This window comes from Aptenodytes patagonicus, chromosome 5 (genome assembly GCF_965638725.1).
Source record: "Aptenodytes patagonicus chromosome 5, bAptPat1.pri.cur, whole genome shotgun sequence".
Classification (NCBI taxonomy): domain Eukaryota; kingdom Metazoa; phylum Chordata; class Aves; order Sphenisciformes; family Spheniscidae; genus Aptenodytes; species Aptenodytes patagonicus.
In genome coordinates this window covers 28,117,086-28,139,927 of record NC_134953.1, presented here as the reverse complement: position 1 = coordinate 28,139,927, position 22,842 = coordinate 28,117,086, and the positions used below count along the sequence as shown (strand labels likewise).

The window sequence follows — 22,842 nt, the reverse complement described above, 5'->3', positions numbered from 1 at the left end:
TACTAATCAAGGTGGTGTCCTGGTTTCAGCTGGGATAGAGTTAATTTCCTTCCTAGTAGCTGGTACAGTGCTGTGTTTTGGATTTAGGATGAGAACAATGTTGATAACACACCGATGTTTTAGTTGTTGCTAAGTGGTGTTTACACTGGTCAAGGACTTCTCAGCTTCCCATGCTCTACCGACTGAGAAGGCTGGAGGTGCACAAGAAGCTGGGAGGGGGCACAGCCAGGACAGCTGACCCCAGCTGGCCAAAGGGACATTCCATACCATGTGACGTCATGCTCAGTACATAAACTGGGGAAAGCTGGCCGGGGGGGGCCGCTGCTCAGGGACTGGCTGGGCATCAGTCGGCGGGCGGTGAGCAATTGTATTGTGCATCACTTGCTTTGTATATTCTTTTATCTTTATTATTGTTGTTGTTATTATTATTATTATTATTATTATTATCATTATTATTATTATTATTATTTCCCCTTCCTTTTCTGTCCTATTAAACTGTCTTTATCTCAACCCATGGATTTTACTTTTTTTCCTCCCTGATTCTCTCCCCCATCCCGCTGGCAGGGAAGGGGGGGAGTGAGCGAACGGCTGTGTGGTGTTTAGCTGCCTGCCGGGTTAAACCACAACAGGTGGTTACCTTCAGCTAACTGTAGCATTTTTGATTCCACTGAGCTATACGATTCTTGTTCAAGTAAGCGTATTTGAACTATATTTTATGGTAAAAAAATACTACAAAGCAAGTAATAGCTCTTCCTGAAAACTACCTCGATTCACTGGAGCCAGTGTGGCTGAAAGCTGTTTTCATTTTGCCCTGTCTTGAAGCCCTGATGGTGATCTGTAAGGGCTGTAGCTTCTGTACCAGCCCCCTCCTTCCCAGCCCTAATTCTCCTGTTTTTTATCACAGCCCAGTGTTGAGGATTAGCAAATCAAACGTGCAGCTAACACCTCTGGAGGTTTTTTAATTTACCCGTCCTTCTGTAGGTGTGAGAAGCAGGGCTGCTCCCATTTTGCTTGAAGATAATGCAGTATGGTAGGCAACAGCGGGTCTTTGACATGACTTGCAGCCAATATTCCAGGATAAGACGCATCATGACCTGCCAGAGCCATACCTCCACCAAAACCACACTTGAATGGGCCTTCCCAAACCACAATGAGCTTTGTTAGGCAAAACCCATGGTGATTCCTTCATATGGACATCTGTGTTCATAGTGCAAATAAAATAACGTAGGAAAGCCTATGGAGGTATGGGTGGTCCTTTTCTCTCAGTCTTGTCCCAGCCCTGCTTTAGTCCCCCCTGAACTGCTTCAAGAAATTAAGCTGCCAGATTTTTTTCCACTTTTAAGAGGTTAGTTTTCTGATGTGTTTTCACCCTGCTGCAGAAGAGCAGAGATGCAGCAGCAGCAGCAGCAGCAGGGATAAGGCTGGCGGAAGAGGGAGGTTGGCAGTGGCCAGCCGTTAGGTCACTTGGTCTGCAGTGTCTCGTGTTCCCTATCCACTCCCGTCGCTGCCCTAAGAAGCTGAGACTGAGATCAAGCTTTCAGGAGCACGTCTACAAGCAATGCAAAAAGCTCCAACAATTTCTGGTTTTAAATAAATAGATCCGATGAGGATCCCACAGGAAGCCCAACACTTCAAGAACACTTCCAAGGAAAAAGGAAAACTTGCATTAAAGCCCTGCTACTCGGATCAGTGAAAATAAAGTGCAGTTTCCAAGGAACATGTTCTCTCAGGTCACTGTTTCTGACTTGGACCAGCATCTTCTGTGATCTTCCACGTGTGGGCAAAAAGAGTTCCTTTGGATGGGGCTTCTGGGTATATAACCTTAGAGAAGAAAAAAAGAAGAGGAAAACTTAAATATTAAGAGTTTTCAGATCTGCAGAAGGACTTTTGTGCCTGTTTCTTTTTCCAGTTTTCTTAGCTGGCCTCAGTAAAGACTCCCACCTCCCCCCAAACCTTTCCTCACCTCTGCCTTTAGTCGGTCACCGCTGCAAGAGCATTATCCAAAGCTAAAATATTTGTACCATTTTTTTTCTATTGTAAATTTCTATTGTTTCTATGTAATTTTTCTATTTTTACACAAATAGCAAAACTGTAAGATGTGTTTGTGTTACCTGTCCAGCGTGCCACCCTTTTTTGGAGGCCACAGTGGTACGTACACCTGAGGAGCTCATCCTGTACGTCCCAGCCCGGACGCCAGACCTGCTGTACTGCCTGGAGACACCGGTGTGCCCCAGCTAAGGGGTTGAAGACAAGTTTTCTGTTGACTGAGTGGAAGTGCATTGATTAGGTGACACCCTAAGGAATTTCTCTTGTAAATTATGCAGCAAAGCAATGAAGGTGATTTTACCGCAGACAGAATAAAAGAGTGAGTGCACTGATGCTCAACAAAAACTCCATAAATGAGCCCCTATTTGGCACTGCAGCCTCTTTAGACTTTTCATGCAGAACTAGCAGAGTCTAATCCTATTTAAAATGCATCCAAATTCCCAGCAGAAACCGGCAGGAAAGTGGGACAAAGCTGACATCCAGACGGCTAGCTCTGAGAGGGGACCTGGAGCTGAGACAGGGCTGAGACACCTGCGGGTCGGTGTCTGTCTGCAGGCACCTTGCGTCAACGAGGGCAAACTTCCAACGGCAGCAACATCCCTAAACCTTGTCCTAATTTCAGCCATCGGCTCCAATCCCTTTTCCTCTGCCTGACTGGGGCTTGTGGCTGCCTTGACCTCAGTTTCACAGTTATGAAAATAACATGAATGAAAATGCTTCTGTAGTTGCTGGGCAAATCTAGAGCAAAATAGTTTAAGGAAAAAAAAAGAAAAAAAAAAAAAGAGAGAGAACTATTTTAAGCACTGCGGCTGACTGTCTTTCTCGAGACCAAAGCAGCCCGCAGGCCATCTGTCTCCTGGAGAACTGGTCTCTGAGACTGGGCACAGAAAGATCCTCAAGCACACCATGACTTAGAAATCAGCTCCAAGACGGGGAGGACTGTTTTGTTTGCTGGCTCGGGATACCCCATCCATGGGCTAGTAATCCTCTCTTCATCCTCCTGATGAGAGCAAGCTGAAAGAGAGGTCACCAGGATTTGCCCCAAATAGCTCGGGTTCGCAGTGTGGTCTGGAGCCAAAGTTTGGATAAGCATAAAAAGCTTTGGATAAGCCATGCTAAAGTAAAGGTCAGATGAGATCACTAGACCGCTGATCATTCATGAGCAAAGTATTATTTTCAGTTTCCACAAGGGAACCTGATTTTTGAGCGGGCAGAAGATTACTTTTTCAGGGACTGCTTCTCTCTAATGTTAACAGGAGGTGTCAAATCACAGTTTTCTTTCCCCCCCCCACCTGTCATCATCCTCAGAAGAGTCTCATCGAGGCCAGCTCTGAAAGCCTTATTGGCTTGCACAGTTCCTAAAATATCACGGCTGAAATTGGCAGCAATTGGTGAAACCCGCTTGACTGCAAAACCACCCTCATTTCAAGAGCACCGCACCCTGAACACACACACAGATTTTTTTCACGCACTTATCCATCTCGGGGCCGGGGGTTTGACCCTGCGGCTCTGCTGGGATTCAGAAGGAAGATCTACTAAATCTAGAAAAAATTGACAGAGCAGAGCTGTGTCAGGAAGATGCTTTAGCAGAAGCTCCTCCCTATCCTAAACCTTGGGTAGAGCTAACCAAACCAACCCAGGGAACAAACCATTCATTTTCATCTGCTGCACAAACATCACCAAATGCAAAGCAGCCTGGTAAATCTCCCCTCTCCACGAGCTCCTCCTACGCTTGATTACAGGAATGCTAATAAACCCGCCGCCAATGCCCCACGGGCACAGCCCTGCTCGGATGACTTCCCAATGAACATTTTTCCTGGCTCAGTTAACTGCCCCACTCATGGATTTGCTTCATCCTGGTAACTGATTTGCTCTTTCCAGAGTCATATTCATTGAAACTGAATATTTAACAAAACCAGACATGTTTATCCAATATGAGGAGTCATAGCTGGCTGGGAGAATGTGGAAACTGAAATGATGGAGACTGCCAAATACTCATAAGAACTGTTAACAGTACAGTGCAAGAGAAATGTTCAAAAAGATGGCTCCCAAAAGTAAAGCTTAACCCTTAGAAGGGCTAAATGAGGGGAGAGAAGAAGACGGGCGTTGTCACTAGCTGCTTGTACCTGCCCACGTACAGCTGGTGATGGCAGCTTTCACAGATGCAGAGAAACACAGAAGTGAGACCGAAAAAAGCACCGAGGCCATCTGATACTGCAAAGGTGCTTATTTCTCTTCTGTTACAGCGGATTTCTTTGAAAGTGTGTCTTAACCCCCAGCTCTGCAGCCCCAGCAAGGCTCAGTGCTCACAACTGACTGTGAGTTAAATGGCTCCTGCCTTAAACGCAGTTTCTGGGTTTCTAGCATGCCTTCCTGCCGGTGGGGCAGGAGTTTTTCTCTGGAGCTGGCTTATACAGCCCTTAACCATTAAGTCTTCATACGCTCAGCATAACATAACATAACATAACATAACATAACGTAACATAACATAACGTAACATAACATAACATAGAACGAAACCTATCATGGTGATAAAGACTGAAACTAGTTGTCCTGGTTTCGGCTGGGATAGAGTTAATTTCCTTCCTAGTAGCTGGTACAGTGCTGTGTTTTGGATTTAGGATGAGAACAATGTTGATAACACACCAATGTTTTAGTTGTTGCTAGGTAGTGTTTACACTAGCCAAGGACTTTTTAGTTTTCCATGCTCTACCGACTGAGCAGGCTGGGGGTGCACAAGAAGCTGGGAGGGGGCACAGTCGGGACAGCTGACCCAAATTGGCCAAAGGGACATTCCATACCATGTGACGTCATGCTCAGCATATAAAGCTGGGGGAAGAAGAAGGAAGGGGGGGACGTTCGGAGTGATGGCGTTTGTTTTCCCAAGTAACAGTTACACGTGATGGAGCCCTGCTTTCCTGGAGATGGCTGAACACCTGCCTGCCGATGGGAAGGAGTGAATGAATTCCTTGTTTTGCTTTGTTTGCGTGCGCGGCTTTTGCTTTACCTATTAAACTGTCTTTATCTCAGCCCACGAGTTTTCTCACTTTTACCCTTCCGATTCTCTCCCCCATCCCACTGGGGGGGAGTGAGCGAGCAGCTGCGTGGTGCTCAGTTGCTGGCTGAGGTTAAACCACGATACTGGTAATCATCATAGAGTTGGGAGATGCAATTTAGAGATTATTATGCTATTAGAAATTTAATTCCATTGACACATATATATGAGAACTTGAAATTAATAAATACACACTTTTGGATATTTTCTTTCCATTTGATAAAAGTCCTCCAAAAGCGTCAAAGGGGGATAAGAACAAGTTGCTAAAGGGAGACAAAGAACATCCTCAAGATCGCAAAAGCTCTGTGAAGGTTGGGAGAGCACAGGAGCAAAACCATGCATCAAAAATTTGTCTTTGAGCAAAATCAGGCTCTGACCTGGCTGAAGAGATGCCAGCCAGTGCGTCTGAGCTCCAGGCCAGTTCTGCAGACACTGACCTTTTTGCACTGAAAATCAGAAACTGAGGGTGACTGGCATTGCTTAAAATAAGATGACAGACGTCTCAAATGAAGGCAGTAGGAATCAGTGACTGTATTTGAACACCAGCCTTAATTTTTGGGCCAAGTCTCTGCTCGTGTTCAAAAACCTCCCCCCCAAGTGTTTAAAGCAAAAAATAAAAAACATTTTGGTGAGGATGAAGGGCAGAAAGTCTTCAGAAAAGGGAAACGACTTCAAGCGAGAAATTCCCCTTCACCTTTCAAACATTATCTCATACTTACAAGTCTTTTGAGCTAGCAGCTAAAAGGGTGGGTTTTGAAAGAAATACTGCCTGCTGGGCTAAATCAGGTTGCTAGGAAAGGTGTAAGCAATTTTAGTAATAGTCTACTCCTTCACAGATTACTGGTGCTAAGTGCGGAGCAGAGGAGGGTTGGGTGGCTACAAAATGCTCAGCCCCATCCTCCCACTCTCATTCCTCTGCTTTCGTTTTGTTCCAGAAAAGTGTGTTACCTGTCTCCCTTGGAAACCTGTCCCTATGGCAACTTATAGGACTATCTTGACGCAGACAGGCTAGTACTTTGACAGCCCCTTCTTTTTGTGACACTTCTTATGGTAACATCCTGAGATTGTCAGAAAGATGATGTGAGATCACCTGTATCCAAGATACCATTTGGATGATTTTCTACTGAGAACTTGTTTTTGCAGTGTTTCACTCTTCTAGCTCTTGAACTCTCAGTCTGTATATCACGACTGCAATTTTATCTGAAACGTGTTGCAAAATCTATGTATTTGCTTTTATCAGCAAAAATCCGTAACCTCAAAGGAGATGTTTTTGACAAGACCTACTTTCCATAAAGCCACGCTGCCAAGTATCACATGCTGCTTCTGTGGTTCTTTCTGAACTGAATCCCTCATTGGCTTTTCCCTTGTTTTATTCAGATGCTAACAAAGTTTACTTGTACCTACACCACCAACATGATGAATGTCTAGCTACACTCTTTATACACACTGTTACTTGGATTAACAGTTATCATTTTTTTCCACTCTGTTGTGAGTGAATATGCTACATCTAAGCATGTCATAAATTTACCAATTAAAAATACGCTGTGCACTGCTGGCTTTGGATGATAAGAGGGAGTGTATGTGTAAGCAGGATGACAATCTTGAGCTCCATGAATTGCAGTCAGGACTTCTGATTTCAAAAGCATAAAACTCCTCCCCAAGGGCAGTCACCAGCCACAGCCAACAGCTCCGGGCTACGTCCTAAACATCTATAGGGTCCAGAAATGTTGAGACCTTTTGGAGTGATGCTCACAATGAAATCTGTCACAGCTGGGCTTCCGTTGCACACAAAGACGTGATAGCACAAGGTACACAAGGGTGTTCTTTGTTTTAATCCCTACTGAACAGAGCCACACGACTAACATTTCATATGAAAAAAAGGTTAAAAAAGAAACTGTGGTCTGTGACACCAAGTTATACCTAAAACTTCTTTCATTAAATATCACAGCCCTTATTGAGGTAATTTTCTCTGATCTAGAATTTAAAGCTCACAAGCTTCCAGAATTGCTTGTTCCTTACCAAGAACAAGAGGCAGCTTGGAACCTTGCTCTCACTGCGGGAGAATTCATGTGTGGATGAATGTAGACACAAATTAATTTGTACATTTGCATGTATGCTCTTTGAGAAAGTGCAGGGGAACTTTGCTCAGATGTGCCCTCCCGGTAGGTCCCAGAGGCTCTCATTGTCTTTGGGAAGACTGGGAAAAGAAGGAAACGCTGTCTGTACTGCCAAAACCAAGAAGATACAAAGAAATCATGGAAATTATGGTTTGGGGCTGTCTGTAAATCCTACAAGTTATAGTTATAATTGAGAGTTTCTCTCACTTGTGAATCAGAAATTACAAATCTCTTGCTTTGGAGTTCCTTTCTTGAAGGTGAGAGGCTAGCATCAAACTCAAACCCAGGACTTACCCAGCTGATCCACTACATAGATCCAACTAATACAACAGACAAAAAAGAAGTCCTATCATTTTCAGTCGCAGCAGAAAGCATTTCATTATCAGTTTCTGCTCCTTTTGTCCCAACTGTCCATCGACATTAAGGAAGACAGAAAGAGTATGCCACCATGCCGGGAATGATTAGACTTCAGAACAACCAAACTAAAGACAATTACTTGCTGTTTTACATATGACTGGGAATAGCTCTGCACAGTCATGGCAATGGAAACTTTAAAATATTTTCTGTATTTTTAATGGAGTTTAAAAAATATTCCTTCTGTTTTGTTCCATTTTTTCTGTGCTTGTCTTCCTGTTAATGTTTATGCCAAGAACCATTGTGAAACCCCTCTGATATCATCAATCCATAAATATGGTTTATCATTTCTAGATATATACATGCACGCACACTTCAGGTTCATAATTAGGCAGGAAAAATGTCAGACCCGTAAAAAGCAAAACACAGCCCGTTATGCGCTGGGTGGCAGAATCAAACGGAGGCGGTGGGAGGCTGCGAGCTGCCTGAAGATCTGAGTCCTGGCTGTAGTCAGGAACGACAGATGGTGTTTGTCAAGAGGATAGAGCCTTACCTTCTTATTTTATCATGGAAATATCACAGTAAGAAAACTATCAACATTCACTATTTTATCTAACAGATTTAAGAAATACATCCCACAGAAAAAAAGCCAGAATTCCTGCTGGAAACTAGACCGCCAGATGCAACTGGAAATCCCAATTGAAAGATGCCGTTTTGTTTATCAAGAGACATTGTCAGCCATTGCATGTATTTTATTTTCTCATTAAGGAAATGCACTGAGCATATACAGAGATTACGTTCAATACAGATTTATCATTACAGAACAATCATAAAATAAAGATACAATCAATACGTATTTCCTGTAGCAAAACAGATTGAAGGAACTGATTCAAGCCGAGAATGAAATGAAAAATACTTAAATCAACTTAAGTGACTTTTACACAGATGAGATATTTAAGTCTAAATTAACATTCTCAGCCAAGATCTGTTGCATTGTTGCAATCTTTATATTCACAGCTTTATCAGACTTGTGCCTAGCAACTCAGCATAGACCAGAACTGCCTTGTCTGAGAGCCCATTCGAACAAAACCCCAGAAGAATAGTCCCAGTCTGAAGCCACAATCTACACGAGATGATGAAAGGATCCACACAGAGGAACAAGTACAATAAAACAAGGAGACAGTTTGGTCCATGTGACAGGCAACAGCTAGTAGGCAGGCTAGGGTTATACTCTATGTGGAGGTTTCACTGACTTCACTTGACGAAGCTCTCTAGAGTTTGCAACCTTAATAAAATTTTTGTGAATGTGCAGAATTCTATGACACACTGCCTGGAATTGATTTTTCAAAGAATTATACTGAAAAAAAGTCACAACACAAAGCTAGTGGAAAAACTACTTTGCCATGTATTTTGTGAGTTCTGTAAACTTGACGATCAAATCTTTTTCCAAATGGGCAACTAAAACTAGAACTCGAAAGACTACCTCTACTTCAAGTAGACCGGCTGGACTTTAAGCCAGTCCTATGCATGTTGTGTGCCAGAGATTAGACCAGATCATCACAGTTGGACATTAAAATCTACAAATATCACTCATCTGCTTGTCTGTCCCTCTGAGTTTTGAATCAAAGGAGGTACCACCCTGCTCTCCAATGTCATAGAGCCAAGACCCTGCTTAGTGCCATCACACTGCACGTTATGTCACTTCTTGTCTTGCCTAGTTTCAGCATAACCACTTCAAAGGACTGTCTGCCTACTAGCTAGTGCTGCACAATGCCTTTGACGATGTGGCCCATTCTGGATCATTTATTTGGTAAGACTGCAATGAATGGGATTATTAAAAATGTTGATTTAGTTCCTTACATCTCTAAAGATCTCCAAGTAATTCCATTCACTTTGCAAAATAAAAAGGATATATAAACCACCACAGATCAACTCAATCACGTCATTGAAGGGGGAGATATATCCTCTTACTCTCAAAGAATGAAGTTTAGGACAGTGAAGAATTAACTACATAGTTGAAACTGCAGGAAGAATTTGGATAAACAAAAATGTTATTACTCAAGTTATTTGCCTACAAGACAGGGATTAACCACTTGTTCTCAAAACCAGCAGTAGAGAGAGAACAAAGCTGATCTTTGGAGGGAGCTTACCAGTTCAAAACAATTTCCAAGCTCTTTTTTTTTCTTCTTCTTCCAATGTTGTGGTAAGATTCTCAAAGGATCAGAAAAGAGAAGACTGGAAGGGTTTTTTTCCCAGGAAGTGTACATAATATAACATACCTCCATGCACTGTTCTCTTAATGCCCTTCTCTCACCAGTTTGTATTAATAGTAAATCACCTTTATTTCAAGTTTTCTGGCTTTGTCCAGTTTGCAAATGTTCTCTGAAAGACTAATTTGCTTGCTAGAATTTTCAGTCACTTTGTGCTTGAAAATTTTAGCTTGCTTTTGAATGTCTGCCAACAGTAAACAGCGTTTGGAAGATATTGGTCCTTTACCCTACTACAAGGCTACTTGCAGCTAAGATTTCTCCTTCTCTTTATACATACTATCTAAATTGTAGGAAAATTTTACATATTCGCACAATCAACCCTTTACAATAAACAAGAAGAGGTCAGTGTTTCTTAGGTATAGGTCAAGACATACTTAGCAGATGGAACCATTTTTATCTGAACATCTGTCAGGTCTGCCTACTGCTTTTTGCCTACCGAGAAATATGGTACATGGAGTCACGTGATTAGGAAATATAATCATCCCTTTCTAAGAAGGCAGACTTGTTGCTTCAGGATACTTTTTCTCCCCCCTCATGTCAGCTTCAACAACAGGTGCCACAGTGATGTAAAGATGAGGAGAGAGAAGTAGCTTGCGGAGGTGGTGACTCTTGAAGCCAGGCTTTTTGCATTGCAGTTGTTTGAGTAGCAGCAGTGAACGCTCACTCCAGGCGCTCTGGATCCGTCCCTCCTTGCCCGCTCGCAGAAGGACCTGAACGAACAGGACTTCATAATGCCACCTAGAACAGAGCCACATTGAACCCAAACGGACCAGCACGTTCATGGTGACCCGCTCCTGTCTGCGGCCCCTCAGCATGAACCTGACCATCCTATATTGAGCAACAACATTGGGTTTGGCCGTTCCTTACAAGTAAATGAATACAATCGCATCAGATTACAGCACACTATCAAGCTCCCACTTAAGTTAAATAATCATGATTTATCTTAGATGGAACTGATGCAGCTGAAATATCTCTGAACGTGCTCAAGTGCAGTGCCTCATTAGCTTCCTTTTCCTTTCTGATTTCCAGGTAAGTCATTTAACTTAAAAATGACAGATTTAAGTAAGAAGTGGGCAATACTTAAAATGCTTTTTTACAGCTTTCACGTAGTGTGGATACAGCTCATCATGGCACACTGACAAATCATACTCAGTGGGATTTTGTATCAGATTGCTGCTAAACCAATAAAAATAGGGATTGAGATTTATTAATAGGGTTTATTTTGAGAGGAAACATTTACCTTTGGTTTTCTCCTTAGCTTACTATATACTCTTCTCTTTCCTACACTGATTATTTATTTCTATTATTAAAAATTTAATGAGTCTGAACTGTTTGTGACTACTTACTTGCTTGTCCTCTAATGACCGCACATGCATCTGAATGCCCTGGACATTGCTGAGTTCCTTGTCTGTTACAGTCTTCATCACTAGAACCTACACAGGTGTAACACTGCAGTGCTTCGCCTGGCATTAAGGAAAAAAAGACCACTTATAACAGTAGTGTTTAGAGTTTACAAAAAATATTTTAAAATATCAGCTACACAGTCTTTCCAATTTTGTTTGAAGCACATGCAAAAAATTGCAAAAAGGGTTAAAAAAAAAATCTACAGATTCTGCAAATCCCATCAATTTTTCTTTTTTAGAAGTGGTCCAGATACTGATTTCAAAAATAAAAAAAATCAGCCATATGTTATTTCGTTGTTACAGTTTGCATTTAAAATAATCCAAGAACATCTGATGTTCTGTAATTGCACCCACACCTTCTTGTTACATTTTCAAAGCAGAGTCCACCGTAACAAGTTGGAGTATCCTGTTTTTTTCCCCCTCTGTCATGATCTTTGGTCCACAGTACCATGAAAGAGTACACTGTAAACACATACAATCTTACTATGATCCATATTTCATTTTCTCCTAAAGTATCAATTCAGGTGGAAGGCACAAGAGTATATCTTAAGAGGTTTGCTTTTGTTTAAACATTACAACCATAACTCGATCCTCTTTCTTTTTCTTGGTTCAAACTACATGGTATTTTCAAAGGCAAGCATGAATTTGAAATATATTTAAAATACCATACTTCAAACTTGCAGAGCAGAAGGCACACTTGCTGTCCACAGGGACATGTGCATTTAAATTTGTTAGCATACATATTTATGTTTACATTACATAGCAGAGGTGAAATTCTGTGCTGCTAACCACATACACAAAATAATCTGAAAGCAAACAAACCCAGGAGAGAAGCCCAGAACAGCAGAGGCTCAGCCACGCCTGAAGTAGGAAATGAAAAAGAAATGAAAAAGGAAAGAAAAGGGAGTTGACTTACTTTTGAGTACAAAAAGGGAGCTGACAAGAACCAGGCTGAAGACTGTCCACATCATGGAGATACAAGAGATGTCCCATTAGTCAAAGAAAGCAGTTCGTTTGCCATTAAAGCCTTAATACTTATCTTACATACCTAATCTTCTGTAGAGGATAACTTATAGGATAAAGAGGTGTGCGAGAATGCTGCTTACCTAGCTTATTCGGGTTGTACTTCTAATCACACATACTTCGTCTCCACAATCCCTGCAGGCAAATTCCTCCAGCAGCAGGAAGAAGAAAATGTATTCACCTTTCAATGATAGATATGCTTAAAACCCACCGTCCCATCATCGCGTGTCACAGTCTCCAGCTCATGGAGTCTCATTACGTTTGCCTATGTGATTCGCTGGATCAGGGTCAGAGTATTAAACATTTTTGAGGAATAAGCCTATTCTTGGGACGTGAATGGTCCAAATCTAGCATATATATATTTATAGGGAGAGCAAGATATAGACATAGATATGTGCACATAAGTAGTATATTCTTGTGACCCACGGAGTGCTCCAAGCAGTGACCCATGAAGTGCTTTCTATGGAGGAGCCCCTTAATAAGAGCTGCTGTATCTGGCGCTGCACATGAAGTAAGCAAGTGAAGTACATAAAACAGAGCCATACTTATCTTCAACTTTCGACGAAAAAATTTATTTACAATAGAGAATTTCATTTAAGTGACATGCATTTTCTTTTTTTTTTTCATTTTTAATTTTATTTTACAAATCAGCAAATGCAGATAAAGTTTACACTCCTTAAGGCAAGAGTCCCCATGCAAGTAATACATGTTTATATTAAATTCAAAAGACATCCAACATGGGAACTCATGTACAAAGGGAAGGCTAGGATCAGCAATTTGTAATTTCTTAGAGAACTTGACCATCTCCCTGATACAGGAACTTCGAGATCAACTTGCTATGAATTATACTATGAAAATGCAAACAATAGCAAGAAATTCTGATAGTCATCTTAGTACTGCATACAATTAAATCAACTTTATTTAGAAAGAAAATACAGTAGTGCATACGAAAAAGTGAAAATATAACCTGTCCACATAAATGTATGGACATCAGTGTGCCAATGGTCATATTGCACTCAATATTGAAGTCCAGAAATTTGGTTAAAAGTTAGCTTTTCCCCATTTTGGCAATCAGTTCATCACAAATCTTTGTTAATTCTTCTATCTCTTTATTCTGGAAAATAAAAGGCAATATTAAGTATTATGAAACATGTTGTTGCATTAAGATAAGGGTTTTTTTTTTTTTAATTATCCAACCTTTGGGCAAAGTGTGGGACAACTAAGTTTTCTCCAATACTGAGAACAGAACATCTATATAGAGAGACAGATATATATAGATATATATATGCACACATAGTACAGCTACGTATGGTGCATTCAAACAATATGCTTACTTATTTCCACATACAGCTCCTCCGACTTCAATAAATACAATTTAGCACTAAAGCACACAGCTTTATAGCAGTCATTCCTAGCACACGATAATAATACATAGTGTAAATTTGTTTCTAGGCTGCACATTTCTAGCATTATTTTCACTCTGTTTTCCAGGGGCTCTAAGCAAGGACGAGCTGTACTATACTGAAAGCAAGCTCCTTTGCTGAGCTAGAGAACATGAAATATAAATAGGGATTTCCTACAGTCATTTTTGCCCTAAGCCGTACAGATCCGTATCTGATCATTTTGTCTATGTTAACAGTGGAGGCATGTAAGCTAGCGTTGGAATTACAGCTAAAACTAAAAATGGAAACAAAAAACGAAAGAAGAACTAAGACAGAGAGATCTTAAACCGGAGAACCAAAGCAAACCAAGGGCCCTGCTTGGTACACAGGTGCCCACTGAGCTTTGACCGAGTCTGAATCAGCCCTGAGCGCTGGCCGGTGGCTGAGATCAAAGCCTGGCAGATGGGTCCATTTGCCCGAACTGCCCGGTGCACACTGCTGATTTTGTTATAAGGGTTGGGCATCTCTGCTCTCCCTGGGGGCTGGGGAGCTGCCGGGCCAGCTGGATGTGAGGAGCTGGAGAGGTCCTCGGGCAGACCTTGGCTGTGGTCTGAGCTCCAGAAGAGAGCTGGATGCAGCCACTCTGGGAAGTTTCACTTAACTTTGGTCACCCTGTTGACTTCTGTGTTAAAAGAGCTGAATTGCTGTTTACCTTTTGTTCCAGTGTTCTTTCCAATGCGTCCACTTTCAGCTGCTCTTTACGAAGGCTGGCCTGATACGCTGCTTGCTCTTGCTGAGCCTTGCCTCTCACTTGTGCAATTTCAGCATTGGCTCTAGAAAAACATAGATTTTTGTCACGTCAGGTTCTCTACAGGAAAGGACAGCGGGTACCAAAGGACGGACTGCATCTTAACAGACGGGTGGTGAGGTCAGGGCTACTTTCTGCATGTCTTTGAAAGTATTCTGAGACTTGTCCCTAGAGACTTTTCATGACTCCCTCTCTTGCTCAGCAGAGGCTGCAAAGTCTTTTCTTAATGTCTGTGTCATTCCCTTCATGCTTCTCTTAGATATCTGTGCTGGGGTCACAAACATCCCTTAGGTAGAAGTGTTTTATGGCAGTTTCTAAACCTGATCTCCAGTTCTTACAGACTAGACTCACAGCTGGGACAACAGCTTGAAAGCAAATCCAAGTCTGTCTTTGTTTTAGGCACTGATCAATCCTAGTGACATTTTGGAAACATCTCTTGGGTCTAGGGGACTGTAATATGAGTCCTGAATATAATTCTTAGAAATGCTTAATTGGTCATTACATGGAAGCATGGGGGGGGGGAAATCAACCAGAGCTGCCTCTCTTAAGCCACAATCTGATGTTCGCTCCTTAACGGTGGCTGGAGGAGTTACTATCCGTGCACATCTGGCACAATCTTTTGTGCAACTATTCCTCGTCGCCCTCAGCACAAGTTGGGCCGATCCAGCTTAGATAACCAGTGTTACAAGGGAGAGACCGCCTGACTGATTCTGCACTGAAACAGCTGAGCAGCACTTACATGTTCTGTTCTGCTGATTGACGCAGGGGCAATAATACAGCACAGGGGCAATAGCAAATCTCTGGGGGCAGGAATACTGGCTGCAGGTGCAAATATCTGAGCACAGCCCTCCATAGCCGCATAAACCTAGCTAATGGCCTCTTTCTTGATCTTCCCTGGAAAATACGTTAAGGAAACATGAAGACATTTGATAAAGATAGAAATTTAAGGTGTTCTATATGGTCAGGAGCTGGAAGAAACACCAGCACATTACAGAAATTCTCATGACGGCGTTTCATTCCACCCTCCATCACAGAGCAGCCTGTGCTCTGCATATTGAAGAAGCAGGCTTGGGGTGCAAGGTCCAGCCACAGGAATACTCCTGAAGCATGAACTCCCGAAGAGAGATGTGTACAATCAATTACCTGTCCAGTTTTTCCTCAGCATGAATTTTGAGTGCTTGATACCTCTGCTCTTCCTTCTTTACTCGCGATAAATATTCCTGCGCGCATTTCTTTAACACTTCTTCATTCTTAAATGAGAAGATGATTACATTAAATTTAATCCAAGAGGTTGAAGTGTAGGACAGGCACCTCTTTGCGGGAGTCACATTCAGATATTTTAAGGGCTGCAGTCTAACACTGACACCCCCACACAGAGGCCATCTGAGGCAAGATTACTCAATGCAAAAAGCTTTACAATTCTTCTGTTTGCATTTGATACATGGGTGCAATCCTTCATCTGAGGATTACGTTACGTCACGCACTTTAGATATAACCTCTGACCTGAGGAATTCACATCCTAGGTTTTAACAGAATGCTCAGTCCAGAAGCCAGCCCTGACATGTGCTCAAGTCCTGCAGTTATGTGACATCTATTGAAATCGCAGTGTCACAGATGGGAGCAAGTTACTCTTGTGCAAAATCTTCATCTTTTTAAAGCTATTCCAAAATGAAAGCACAAATGAGCATTCATGTTCTCCCTCCCCCCAGCACACTGTAGTACATCAGATTCAACTGGAAACAAAGACGTGCCTTCTGTTAAGCAGCGCTGGTATACATGAGAGCCTGCTCAGCTATGCTCTGTAAAGGAGGGGACTTTAACATGACTCACCTTCCGAAACCCCTCCAATACTTCTTTCATTTTTTCATATCTCCTGAAAAGATCTGCCAGTGATTTCTCCACTGAGTTCAGATCTGCCAAAGCTTGTTCCTTCTCCACTATCAGCTGCTGAACAGTGTGATGCGAGACAGATTTCTCCCTCTGTTCGTCCTCTGTTAGAAAGAAGAGAGGGGAAGGAAAAAAAGTTATTTTCAGAAGGGTAGTAGTAGTAAGAACATTGATTTCACCACCATCTACAGTTTCTATTATACTGTGCTCTATGCTGTGTATTAGCAAGTTTGCAGCATCCAGAAAAGTCATTTTTATATAAAGACACAATCCTGTTTTGGAAAAAAGCTGCTAAATACAGGGGTATTTAAATATTTTGATGTTGGGGAAAAATGTGAATATATCTCTGTACTGATGATTTATTTCACTCTGAACTCAGCTGTTCCCCTGAAAAAGGCAAGTGCTGGATTTCCCTTGTTTGCCTGAAGATGCACTAGCTGAAGGAAAGGACATTTATGCACATTACTAGCACTGGCAATAAATTATTTGCCATTGCTGATGTATGGTTTTCATCTCCTGGCATCTCTTCTAATCCTGAACAAACAAAGCACTTTGTTTAATGGAATTCAACTCAAATTCTTCCCTTGGAAAAACAGTGTTTTGCAAACTCTCATTCTTAGGATTACTGTAGCAAGTGCCAGAATGGAAATCTAACATTAGACAGACTTTCTAAGTTCTGGTCTGCAGAAAATATCTTCCAAGCTTCTCCTGGGTATAGTTAAATTTGAGGCGGGGATGGTGGGAAGAACACAACAGGAATCCAAATCCGTATGGAAGAGAATTTTTCAAAGGAACTGACCTAGTAATAAATTGGAATACCCGCGTAACACTGGAAGAAAAGGTCTGGCATTTCCTCATCCAAAATGCTTCATTGTTTGCTTCATATCCTAAAATATGATTCTTGTGTCCATGTTTTAAGGGCTACTTTGAATGATACTGAAATGAAAACCAAGCCGCAAAACATAGCAGTTTTATATTACCATTTTCCTTTGCCTATGATGGAAACTAAAATAAGGTAAGAAGTTCTCCCACGTAAAAAGCACGGGGCATTTCAGAATCTACAACTTTTCATTCAGGCCTTTATATTTTGAAATATAAAGAACTAAACAAGAGTTCATTTTTTTATTTGAATAGAAGTCTTCATCTGAATTAAGTATTTCATAGTGCTGGTCAGCTCTGAAATGTCAAAGTTGATACTCTCAATTCCCAAACTGAGATTAATTTCTTCCTTTTGCATATTAAATCCTTTTATACACTTTTTTACTAGCCTAACTAAGCCCAGAGCAGTGACGATGCCATGCTGTGCCTCAGCTCATGTTGGCTATGTTCTGTGCTCCTCTGCATGCCCCCGACAGCATCTTGCTGGGACAGAGCCTGACCCGAGGTTATTTTGCTCTATGTGACGCAGAAGGTCGAAAGAACCAGAGAAGCTCTCAGGACCTGCACTGTGTTTGCAGCACTGGAAGTTGTAACAGTTTATTTTACTGGTGAATAAACACCTTTGATATGGCAGAAGTGAGAAACCCAGAGCCCCGTAATGCCACATCAGTTTGATAACATTTAACATCTCATAAAAAATAAACAAACATTCTTTTCTATTTTGCCTTCTTAAATACACTCTGTGATCATTCGTAATGTCAAAAGGAATGTATTCTCAAGTAAAATGAGAAAACCATTTGTCATCCTTCATTTATTTTTCTAAATCTGAGAAGTTGTCACCTTGTGTTCCAGCACAAGATTTGTTCAATCACGCTGGAGATTACACACTGTCTAGCTTAATTCCAAAACACTTACTGGCAGGATCCTGTTCTTTGGCAAAACCTCTGTCGTCGCAACTCCATGCAGGGGAAGGGATCCATTTGCATGATCACGTAATGTACTTAAATGTATTTAATGTCACAACTTTACTTTTTCTGAGGCTGCTGTCTGTGGTATTTTAGCAACTTCCTTCTTATTTGTTTCTAGGGCAATCTAGAAAGTTAGTAATTCATGACTCACTCCCTCACAACTATGGAGCTCCTCCTGTTCCTCCCAGTGCATCGCGGTGCCCTCCCCTCTCCTCAGCTGGACCAGCTCCTCCAACACTCATCCCCAGCCCTGCTTCAACTTGCACATGGGAATTAGGGGCAAGTGATATCCGATGCTCCCTTTCTCCTCTCCCTTCCAGTACATGCTAGAGGTGTCCACGGACTGGGGAGCGAGCTGAGGCCTCATTAGACTCCAAGGGGAAAACAGGAATTTATATTGGGGAAGGGAGTGACATATAAATTGAAAAGAGGGAAAGCTTCCAGTGAGCTTTAGGAAAGGGGCATCTGATAATCTCAGATAACAGTTAAGATGATACATTAAAAACCAAATTGGTTAAATACTACAGAAAAAAGAAACTGGCATCTGGCTGGAGGGGGACTGCAAGATCTATGTGATATTTTCTAAAACTATGATTTAGCTTTAATGCAAAAGGTGTTTAGTGGAACTGTGCTGATAATACTCTGCCAGTCAAATCTTAGTTAAGCAGTTACAGATACTTATTTCTAAAGATATTTATGAGGTTATGTGATTAAAATATTTTAATTAAATGGCTTCCATGTCTGCAACACACACTGTCCACGGCTCACCAACAATAACAACAGTATGCTCAGGACTAACACTATCCAAATTGACAGAATCAGAGCACCACCACAGCAGATCCGCTTTCAGGCTCAGCTCAGTATTACTTACATTACTTAATGGGAATGCAGCAAACGGAGAACAAAACCAAAAGAAACTAAAAATGCAAAATGCTGGTGTGAAAGTTGGTGAAAAGCTTTACTTACCAGGCTTGCCTGTTTTGTTTTTGCAAGCAAATAGCAAGAAGCAACAAAAACGGAAGCAAAATAGAAAATCAGGAATTGTTAGGAAAGCAGAAAATAAGTAATGCAACAACCTGTAATGCACAAAGCATAACATCTGTTTGGTTTTCATTATGAAAATTTAATTATGTATTTAAACGTACAAGTATAAGGACACATTTTTAACAGAAAAAACCCCAACATTACAAATCCATCAATAAAAAGGAAGTCCACAACAGGGATTTTGGAAGGGAACTGTGGATGCCTGTGATCAAGGTGTGTGTAGGGTGGGGTGCACTGAACATCGGGGTGACGCAGGCTCCGTTCCATACAGCTGTCAGTGCCACGCAGTTGTGAGCTGCAAAACTTGGGCAACAGTCAGCAAAGCAGTAGCACAAGCAGCAGGCTAGCCTGGAAAGCCTGTTCTTTTTTCTCCCCCCTCCTCAATATAGACAAGAATATGTTAGGGGCTCAGGCAAGTGTAAGAAAAGAGGAAAAAAAGTTAAAGCACCAGTAAAAAAATATGCAAAGAGACACTAACAAGGAGCTATACACTGACAGCTTGCAAGCTTTGGCTGTACAGAGTGTGTCATGAAACTAATTGCATAAGCTAAGTTGGGTAATATTGGGTTCTATATGTATAGGACAGCAAATACTAGACATTCCACAGCCCTTGAAATCAAAGGCAATTACTGTTTGCAATGCATGTTTTCAGTGCCTTTATAGGCAAACATGCACGATCATATATTGTTAATATGGAATATTTTCAATACACATGACAACCTATAAAAAGCTGAGCAGGACCTATCAACCATACTGAATATTCATGAAAGGGATTTGTGAAATTGGTTCACTTGTAATGCCCTCCTAGCAGGGCTGTATAAATAGCTCAGAAGGGTTAAATCATAAATAGAAACAGCACAGGCATTTCTTTTGTTAAAATGCCTATTTTGCTTTAGCAGTAAGGCATTATTGTGATAATAGTTCAGTGAAGTATATGCAAATAGCACACAGACAATCATTTTCCTCCACAACGTGGCATTTGGATGAGTGAATTCCTTTATCAAAAGGGACAGTAATTTACGACAAATGACAGGAGAAAGTGGGACAATTAGATCAAGAATTTACATTAAATGCAGGGAGAGGAAGCCTCACATTTAACATGTTACCATGCTGCAGAATTTGCATACTGCTCTAATTAACATATGCTTTCTGTGTCACTGTTGTTGTTTCCGTTCCTTTGCAAATGGACAGCAAATTACATTATTTATAGCCATAGCTCTTAAAAACTTGCCATAGATCATTTGAAAGACTCTAACTGATACTCTGAATTTGAAGTTTAAAGTTCTTTTTACTTCCTCAGTGGTCAATGGCCCGATGCTTTAATTATCCTTGATTTCTTTGCAACAAGAGGAAATGGTAATTGTAGAATTTACTATGTACGCCATGGCTGTGCCTTTGCCTTAGCACTCCTATTCTATACTTCTTGTTGCACTGTGGTCTCACAATTTGAATTTTTTTTTTAAATCTGTCTCTCAAAAGTAGAATTTGATTTTGTTATCAAAAGAAACTTCTGTTGCTAACTATATGCATATGCTTGGGAGAAAAGGACAGGTCCTGTGTTTGTACATATGAATGACCACGTTCAGGGACAAAGCCGTACCAGAGTGTGTTTAGTGTAAACCAAAATGAATTAAGTTCTTTGCATACTCTGGTCACTCCTATTTTAACACCTGCATGATAAGAATGACAGACGTTATGTCAGAAGGCAGGCAAATTTGCTCAGTTGTACACACAAAAGGCAACAGAGGCATAACACCATAAAGAATGAAGCCAGGTATATTATTACTATATATTATTCATTTTTGTATATTTTGTTATTTATTTTATTTATTGATATTACCATAACATTATTTATTTATTTATTTATTTATAGGTCCATTTTTCTCTTCACTTGAAAGGAGGCTGGGGTGTCTCCCAACGACTGAGAAATGCAGGAAGGCAGCAAAAGCACCCGACATTGAACTACTTCCCCCTACTCTCTTTGGGCAAAAATAAGCAAATTCGCTACAAATGTATGTAAACACAACTCAAGTGTTAATTAAAACAAAACCAATTTAAAAGAAACCAAAAATTTGGGGGTCACACAATACTGACTGTATATGAAGGGACTGTCAATTTTAAAAGGGGCAAACCAATACGATATGTTGATAGCTGTAATAAAAATCCTTCCCTATTAAAAACCTGTTACAAAGATGCAGGTATGCCTGTTGTGTTCCTGGCACACTGTACTGTCTGTGACAGTTCTCTCAGGGGGAGTAAGAGGAATAATTTCTTTCTTTTTATTTTTCAATAAACACAGTGCAAACAGGCTGGATTCATAACACTCCCTGCTCGCAGGTATCATTAGCTAGGCTAGCCTTTCTCATGCATCTCACAGCCCAGATTTAACTCCGAGGCTACTCCTAATGGCTTTTAACAATATTTCACAGTTCTCTGCTGCTTTACTCGAGCTTGTCCAGATGAGCTTGGTCCTGCTTTCTCATCAGCCACTGCTTCTTTTCCTGCTCTTCCCAGCAAGTTTGGCCATAGAGAACCCACAACCCCGCTCAGCCATTTGCCTTTCTGGGAGACAGCTCGAGCTGAAGCAGTACAGGGCAGCACAGGCCACTGGTGCTTTCTACAGCCAGACTAAGAAAAATAAGTTTGGAAATCTTATGAGGAGGCTTTAAAATCACATCCCAGGGGCCAGACCTCCCGCACCAAGGAAGCAAATGAGTCCTGCAACCTTTGGTTTTGAAATACTACTGCACGTAGTGTTTTTCATTTGTGGGGCATGCTATTAACAAAGGCGTTTTCTAATTATTGTGAGGCAAAATATGTCATAATTTAGACCTTAAAGGAGACCCCTATGTCAGTAAATAACTGGGGAGGTGGATTGGCCACTCATAATCTCTCAGCTGGGATTGGAGTTAATCTAGGTTTTGGTCTGACGAATGCACTTAGCACAGATAATCCCTGTTGTAAAGAGCTAAGTTTGGTATCTCCCATTAAACAGTTGGGAGCGGATGACTAAAGGGTTTTTAGGTCATTGAAAGTCTCTCCCAGAGACACCCATGAGTTCTGGGCAAAGCATTTGAACATGTTTCCTATGGGACAGTTTGCTTTGATGCAGAAAAAAATCCCTGACCCTTCTGTATTACCTGGACTGCCTCGGGGGCTGCTTTCTGTGAAATGAAGCCCTAGCTTTTCATCACAACCTGGCAGCACACACTGGTGTCCTCAGATGCATTCACAATTCCCAGCAGCATCAGCAGATGTAGCTAGCATCAAAATGAAGCCCACAGACTTCAACCATGTTTCTAGGCTCTCTTCAGAAAATCAGAGTGGAGGATAGCATCTTTCAGAGTAGAAACACCTACCTATCATCTGAGCAATCGTCTTCTCATATTCTGAAACTATTTTCCTATAAGAGGGAAAAAAAAGAAAAGCTTTTGGCAAACTTCATAATTGCTAATGCTTACTTAGAAAATATTGCTACTCAATAACTGAACTATGGTATTTCAAAAGAGATACAGAACCCCTTCACACTTTTATATGCTCCTTATTACCTGAGTAACAAATAAAACTAACAGTTTAAACATTGCACCTGATTTTTAATTCTCCATG

At 41.3% G+C, this 22,842-nt stretch overlaps 2 protein-coding genes across 16 annotated transcripts in view; both read right to left on the bottom strand.

The window, feature by feature from the left end:
• Nucleotides 1–10,136: 10,136 nt before the first annotated feature.
• On the bottom strand, nt 10,137–12,216 carry LYPD3 (LY6/PLAUR domain containing 3). Its single transcript, XM_076338138.1, has 3 exons — nt 12,162–12,216; nt 11,189–11,305; nt 10,137–10,580 (listed from the first exon to the last, which is right to left on the bottom strand). Exons 1-3 carry the CDS (start codon nt 12,214–12,216, stop codon nt 10,375–10,377), a joined length of 378 nt encoding a protein of 125 aa, XP_076194253.1. The 3' UTR covers nt 10,137–10,374.
• A 597-nt stretch (nt 12,217–12,813) lies between these two features.
• TACC2 (transforming acidic coiled-coil containing protein 2) overlaps nt 12,814–22,842 on the bottom strand; it is a 147,463-nt gene continuing 137,434 nt past the window's right edge. For all 15 annotated transcript variants that reach the window (XM_076339161.1, XM_076339160.1, XM_076339169.1 and 12 more), the window contains 5 exons: nt 22,596–22,639; nt 16,289–16,449; nt 15,602–15,708; nt 14,363–14,483; nt 12,814–13,382 (listed from right to left, as the gene is read on the bottom strand). In XM_076339161.1, coding sequence (XP_076195276.1) covers nt 13,317–13,382; nt 14,363–14,483; nt 15,602–15,708; nt 16,289–16,449; nt 22,596–22,639 — 499 coding nt within the window. In that variant the 3' untranslated portion in view covers nt 12,814–13,316. The remainder of the gene's footprint in view (nt 13,383–14,362; nt 14,484–15,601; nt 15,709–16,288; nt 16,450–22,595; nt 22,640–22,842) is intronic.